This window comes from Centruroides vittatus, unplaced genomic scaffold (assembly GCF_030686945.1).
Source record: "Centruroides vittatus isolate TY-2023 unplaced genomic scaffold, ASM3068694v2 contig_394, whole genome shotgun sequence".
Lineage (NCBI taxonomy): Eukaryota > Metazoa > Arthropoda > Arachnida > Scorpiones > Buthidae > Centruroides > Centruroides vittatus.
Genome location: NW_027122210.1, coordinates 48,204 through 55,773, shown reverse-complemented (window position 1 = coordinate 55,773; position 7,570 = coordinate 48,204). Strand labels below are relative to the sequence as shown.

The window sequence follows — 7,570 nt, the reverse complement described above, 5'->3', positions numbered from 1 at the left end:
CTCCTCGCATGGCTTGTTCGATAAATTGATACTTTTCGATGTCAGTGAATAATTCTAATTGGATTTTTGTCATTTTTAAACCGCAATTCCATGTTAAATCAGGTGCAGTTATAAAATATACGGGATCTAAATTATAATACGTTAAACTTAATTTTCTGAAATTCTGGAATATATCCGCCAATAATATAGTATCGACATATTGGTATAATTTTAAATAGTCTTTAAAAGTTTTACAGTTAAATTTTTCCCAAACTAATTGGGCGTGATCGTAATCTTCGTCGCTAATATTTTCTTGCGATAACTCGTTATAAAAACATTTTTTAGGAGGCAATTGTTTTTCGTCTAATATTCGCTTATTTTTAAAATAGGAATATGGAAAAATTCCCTTTCTTAATAATAATTCTCTATATGTACAGCGACGAAAAAAACGATTAAAAATTGGGAAATTATAATTCGCATTTTTTAAGTTCTCGGTTAAAACAGCGAGGCTAGAATTTAAAAACTGGAAACTGTCAATGAATTTATAATAATCTAATGAAAATGTTGTAAATTTTTCGGAATTTATGGGAATAATTTTAATTTTCGAAAATAATTTGGAAGGAATATTTTTAAAAATTAAATGCGAATCATAACCTGAAAAATTATGAAGTATAATCGGGATAAATGTTTTTAATCGATAATTCAAATTGCATCGATTGTGGGCGTATCCGCGGATATCACCTGTCTGGTGATTGTGATCCAATACGCGCAGATCATCATCATTAAATTTTTCCTTACAAATATGGCATATATCTTTTGAAATATTAGAAATACTATTTAAATTAATTTCGACGTTGCGATTTATTATATCTAATAAATTACTTAGCTGGTTTTGGATATCGATTAGAAAATTATTAACGGCGTTATCACCCAAATAAAAATTGCTATATATTATCTTATCTTCGTTTTCGATAATTATAATAGAATAACATATAGGTTTATGAATTTGGATATTTTTAGTAAAACTAACACTCGGATCTATTTCATCGGAAGAAACCTCTTCCAAAATTGACTCAAAGTCGCAATAACACGCTATGGGAAAGAATAATTCCTTTTCTATCGACCGGAATTTTACAATCGCATTCTCACCTTTTGGGGTTGATACTTTTTGATATTTATGATTAGAACAAAATTTAACGTGATCATTTAAAGTACACTCTCTTTCGAATCCGTTTAGACATTTTTTACAGTATTTTCTAGGTAAAAATTTATCGGACATTAATCTATTGAAGTTCCTAATCAAGAAATAGTGCGACTTATATAGCAATAAATTTATCTCTTTTTCAAATTGAAATTTGCTTATATAGATAGGATAAATTAATTTCTTTTCGTAGCCATAAACATTAATAGTCAGACAATTATTTTTTTCAAATATAGGAATATTTTTCACGATTACAGGAAATTTTAAACGATTTGTATTTAAATATTTTAAATATTTTCTATATAAATATACAGAATTTCTGTTACTACCGGTTGCGGGATACAAATGTGCAATTATACAATATAGAAAACATTGATTGTCCGAACATTTTATATTTAATACACAACGCTTATTAACTAAAGATTTAGGAAGAATAATATTTCCGCAGCCACCGCTTTCATTTTTATATATGCCAATATTAATATCTATGAATATAATTTCATTTAGTATCCATCCCGATCCATACTTAATAAATTCGTCGATATAATTTAGAATCGTATCGAAAGCATTAGTTAATTTATCGTTAATCATATACGAGGATAAAATATGCTCAACACGGCTGGAAAAATACACATCTTGATATTCTGCAATATCATCTTCTAAATATTTTAAAAATTTAGTTTTTAAATTTATCAAAAATTTTCTTCTACACACAAAATTATCGCTAGCTAAAATATTATAAACAGTCGGCGTTATTTTTTCAAAAAAGACTGCGGGATCAACATTTTCTGCAATAAACGCTCTATATGTTTTCGCATATCCTCTAAAAGCTTTCTTTCTTAATATAAAATTAAACATTTTCGTCTAAATGTTCGCCCATTGCATCGAAAGCCTTCTTATATAATTTAAAATCCTTAACATTAATATTGTATTTGTTAGACGGATAGTTTCCTTTCGTTCTTGTCAGAGAAACATATGCAGTAGACTGAAATTCCGTAACCTCCATTACTTGATTTTCACATATTTTAATTTTAAATGGCCGAATTTTCAAAGTTTTAGTATTATGTACGCTTAGGTCTAAGTCAAATTTTTGCTTTTTCGACTCCTGTTCTTCGGTAATTTTAGGTTTCGGACCCCTCTTTTTACCGACGCTCTGTTTCACGGTAAAATCAAATTCATTTTCTAAATTTAAAATTACATACTATTTAATAAAAATATTTTTAAAATAATAAAAAATAATAAATTCTTACCAGCATCTGACGACATGTTTTCTTAGTTGTATTGGAGATACTTGTAGTAGACAAGATGTGTCGGACAGTCTCTTGGTCCTAGTATATATAGCAGTTAATCTAACCGGATTGTACCGGTTAGAACTGGAAAGTCGACTGCTGTCTATCAGGAAACTGTGTCGCAGAACTAATTTCGTAAGGCTTTTGTCCTAAAAAAAATCTAATTTAGTAAACCCTTTAGCCCCGGAAAAAGCGAAACTGTGTCGACAAACTAATTTCGTAAGGCTTTTGGCGAATTTTTGTCCCAGAAAAATTTATTTTTGATCGGGAAAAGTGTCGACGAGCTAATTTCGTAATTTATTTTTGACTAGGAAAGGCTTTTGGCGAATTTTTGTCCTAGAAAAATTTATTTTTGATCAGGAAAAGTGTCGACGAGCTAATTTCATAATTTATTTTTGACTAGGAAAGGCTTTTGGCGAATTTTTGTCCCAGAAAAATTTATTTTTGATCGGGAAAAGTGTCGACGAGCTAATTTCGTAATTTATTTTTGACTAGGAAAGGCTTTTGGCGAATTTTTGTCCCAGAAAAATCTAATTTCTGACGCGGAAAAAGTGACAAACTAATTTCGTAATTTATTTTTGACCGGGAAACTGCGTCGTGTCGACAGCGAAAATAATCTAACTGTGCCATTCATAACCCCTTCAGCAACCCGTCGGCATAGATTATAAACCTCTAATTTATTTTCCACGTCTCTAGAAAGTTTAAGGAAAACGATCTCGGTTGCTAGAAAGTTTTTTATACCCTCGAATTTTGTATAAATACCGCTCGGAACTCAGAAGTTTCTATCAAACTCGAAACATCCAGCTAGAAGATGGCTTGTAAGTATATTTTTATATATATATCTACATTTAATTAATATATTTTTTTAAAAAAAGAAATATTTTAGATAATGTAAATTCTGCTATACCTGCAGTCCGCGATGGATCTTGCGATTTTAAATGTGAGTACTAAAATAAAAACAAGGTTTTCTTTATTCTTTATATAATATATATTTATATAAATTAGATTACGACTGGATAGATTCACATCCTGCGTGGATGACTATGCATCCACACCGTTTCTATACGAGGGAGGAGGAGAAATGTAATATAGGAGTAATTATAGATTTTGAGGTATTTACAATCAAGGATATGGGTCTCGCATTCGATACCTTATGTCGTCAGGTCGGGTATGTGGCGTGCAATTGGAACGAATTCGATATAATTAATTTTTATAATGAAAATATTGTTTTCGAGTGGTTAAATTTTTCTAATCAAAAAAATGTAAGATTCGGCAACCATTTACACGGTCTTTATTTAGCATACGAAGAAGGGCCTTTTGGTGAGTGGGAGAAAAGTGAAAATGTTTGTCGAATTTTATATGATTTATTTTTAAAATATAAAATTTTTTATTATAAGGGAGGGAAAATTGAAAAAAATTTTTTAGATTTAACGAGTGAAATTTATAACGTGTATATACCATACTTCGATCTAGAAGATTTCGGCGTGCCGAAATCTTCCGACATAAGGGTTCCATGCCCGAACCATCTAAAAAAATACCCTCACAACTGCCCTCCTCCCAAAAAACGGACGAAAGAAACGGTGTGTAGTATTCACAGGATGGGTTATCCGCACGAATGTCGTCGGCCGCAGGATGGTGCCTCGCTATTAAACATCTGTACGGACCATACCCGTTTTATTGCTCATTGTCCTCTGTGCGATGTTTTTTCGTATAAGACATACATGTTTAAACACAGTAAATATATTTTATTCTTATATAAAAATCGGTAAATAATATTATATTTATTTTTTAATTTCGGGTTTTTTTATTTACAGATATATGGCAATACCCCCACCTGTAATTTATTTTTGAAAAAATAAAGCAATTTTTTTACACTTTAAATGCTTTTATTATTTTTCATTGAATTACAGCATTGGTTATACGTTACAGTAAGTGGGCGCGCTAAATACAAACGGTGTTTAACAAAGTTTTGTACAAATTCGTCGTTATAGACTTTATCCGTTTTACTTAATTCGTTTAAACATTGGTTTCTATTCATTTTATATAGAAAATACAAACAAAAATAGCCGCAATTCGTCGAATATAAACTCTGATGAACGTTATTATTCCAGCAACAAGTTTTAGAATTGCGTGTTATAAAATTTATTATATTCTGTTTCGATGGCTTAATCCCATAACTATCGTAGTAAAAACAGATTTTTCCGTCAAAGAATACCGATATCCAGTGAGTTCCGGGTTTATTTCTTTCGTCTAAGTTAATTATATACGATTTATACTTAGCGATGCAAACAGGTAAATCATCCGATGCAAAAACTCCTCCAAAAGTTTCTCTTATTTTCGGATCGCTGGATGCGAGCCTCCACAGCGTGATGGTGTTCATTAGTAATCGACAAAAACAGTCCTCGAAGCATCGATTTCTAGAGTATTATTGTATTCGAGTAAACAAATAACGTTTACAGTTTCTAGTAATGCCGTTGCGAACTTAAATTCGATTGAGATGTTTCCTATTTGATTTATACTCTTATGTGATTCGGAGGCGGCTCGATCCTGTGTTAAGTCGAAACTGTAGAGAGTATATCCGTCTTTATACTCTTTGTAAGATATGTTAGTATATTTATGGTGATTAATACATCCTATATCTTCGAATAATGATATAAAATTCCTTCCATAGGCGTCTCCTCCATAATTCGGAGAATATGGTTGCGGCGGAAACATTTGGTTGTCTTTTAATAAACATATATAATTTAAATTGTAATTTTTAAAATTGAAAGGATTATATTTTACATTTCCATTAAATGCGGTATTAGAAACTAGTCCGATAGTCATTCTGTAAGGCAGCTGGCCGATTACGGCGTTTGAGATATTAGTAGATTGTATTCCGCTACTTAGGGTAAAAACTTTTACATCCGTTCTTCGAAACGGCATTTTTATGATGCCTGTTTGCAGCGCTTTTTCTATTCCAATTTGAACAGACGAACTAACGTCTACTTTATTAATTTTTAAAGACGCGTTTTTTATAATTATTTTATAATTATTGCTGGTAGACATTAGAGCAAAATCGTCTTTAGATCTTTCTAATTTAATTCTTAAATCAACGTTATTAATTAACAATTTAGGTTGATTAGACAAATCGATATGAAGCCTTCCGATTAAATCTATTAATTTACTTTGTTTAGCAATATTAAATCTTTTAGCCAATCCTTCATTATTATCGTCTAACGAGTCCATATATTGCGCAGTATCTTTATAAAATAATGCGCTCGTTAAAAAAGTTTCCTGCGCATCTTTTGAATAAAATAATAATGCTTCTAAAATAGATCGGTAGCAGTAATTAGTCTGCGAAATTATTTGTTTATCATTTAAAAACACGCTGCATTGAGAAAATAAACTATTTAAAAAATAATTAACAGGTGCGACCTTTTCTTCGGCAGAAACGTCCGTTCCGTCGTTTTTAATAATTTTTGCTTGAACGTGGAGATAAATCGAATGCAAGTCGATATAATTTTCGCCAGAACCGGATATGTAAAATTCTATCGGGGCACGGCTATCCGATATTGTTGCTACGGGATGAACAATAACTTCTGTAGTATTGTCGATGGCCAGTTGCGTCGAAACGGTGCTAAATAAGTCGAGCTCGCTTTTGGTGCAGGGGCAGGAATTCGGGTCCATTTTTCTTATTCCGAAAATATATCGTGTACTTTCCGTCTTTTATTCTGCGTCTGCTTCAGTCTCTTCGGTCGCTTTCGTTTTATACCCGATCCGCCTTGCACTTTTTTAACTACATCATCTTTAATTTCAGAGCCAATATCCTTTAGATGCGATTTTGCCGATTCTTTAAATGATTTCCCCGCAATTAGGTCTGATCCAACACCCGACGCAAAATTTAATGCTTTGCGCCCCAGATACGATCCGATTCGGCCCAGAATCGGTACTGATTTTCTAAAAAGATCAGCGAAGAATCCATACCCTCGCTGAATTTGAGGCCCCGCAAAATAACCTCGTCCCGTCAAATGTTGCCTCAAATATAAATCGGGAGTCCATAACGTACCTCCTGCTTGATTACAGTAGTAATTTATACAAGCTTTTGGATCGAGCTTCATTTTGCACTTCTTAAAGACAAACTAATGCTAGATATTAAACTAACAGGTATTTATAACTGTTTAAAAGATAAAATTAATATTGTTTTTCCTCCGAAAAAGACTATCTCTTTTCCGCTCGCAGATCTCAGTTCGATTTCGATTGTTTCGATAAAATTTTTCCTAATAGGAAAATACAAAGGTTTGGAATAAACTTTGACTATCTGATCTTCTTTCGTGCCCATAACGGGTATAACTCTTAATAACGGGGCTGTTATATCTCCTACGTGATGAGAAGAAATAATATTCGAGTAAATAAAAATTTCCGAAATTCCTGCCGACATTTCGATGGGATAGCGACTTATATATTCGCCGGGTGGAAATTTTGTAGCCGTAAATCCGAGAAAATCTTTCAATTCATCTCCAAATTCTACAGAAATATTCCACGGAACTTTTAAAATAATTTTATTATTAGGCAGCAATGCCAGTTTTATATACTTAAAAATGCTAAGAAATTTTTCGGGAGACGAGTATAATCCGATAGGAATAAAGATTTTTTCGTCTTTATAAACTTTCTTAATTACTTCTCTCTTTCTATTTTTCTCCACTAAATTAAAATATTCGTTAGAGTAGTCCTGAGTCGACAGTCGAAAATTATGAGTCGAATTACCCCTTAATACAGTATCTTCGTTAGGTAAGTTTAGCATATAAAGTAATTTCGACGAATCCTTTACGGTGATAAATAACTCGTGCTCGTCTTTTATATTTATATCCACAGTTTGATTATTTTTATCGAAAATAAATTCTGCCAAATTAGAATTTGTTAGACTAACTATGTTCGAATTTATTATATCAAACAATTCAGTTTTATCGCCTTTAATAGAAATTAATGGAATCAAATATGATTTATCCGGCAAAGGTTCGTCTTCTTCTTTCACGCTTTCTTCGATCGTCACAATATACTGATTATTATGATTAGATATATTAAACCAGTTTCTCGGAATAATAGCTTCGGCAAGACCGAC

General features: G+C 31.8%; 1 protein-coding gene and 1 long non-coding RNA gene across 2 annotated transcripts; one reads left to right on the top strand and one right to left on the bottom strand.

Moving 5' to 3' along the window:
• The first annotated feature begins 3,270 nt into the window (after nucleotides 1-3,270).
• LOC136976140 (uncharacterized) lies at nucleotides 3,271-3,644 on the top strand. The gene is made up of 3 exons (XR_010880882.1): nucleotides 3,271-3,287; nucleotides 3,356-3,409; nucleotides 3,475-3,644. It is a non-coding gene; the product is annotated as an uncharacterized lncRNA (long non-coding RNA).
• Nucleotides 3,645-4,848: 1,204 nt separating this feature from the next.
• LOC136976132 (uncharacterized protein F54H12.2-like) lies at nucleotides 4,849-6,138 on the bottom strand. Its single transcript, XM_067271344.1, has one exon. It carries the CDS (start codon nucleotides 6,136-6,138, stop codon nucleotides 4,849-4,851), a length of 1,290 nt encoding a protein of 429 aa, XP_067127445.1.
• Between the last annotated feature and the right edge of the window lie 1,432 nt (nucleotides 6,139-7,570).

Bases quoted from the DNA above. Each gene is read 5' to 3' on its own strand.
- LOC136976132 (XM_067271344.1), bottom strand. From the start codon at position 6,138: ATGGACCCGAATTCCTGCCCCTGCACCAAAAGCGAGCTCGACTTATTT.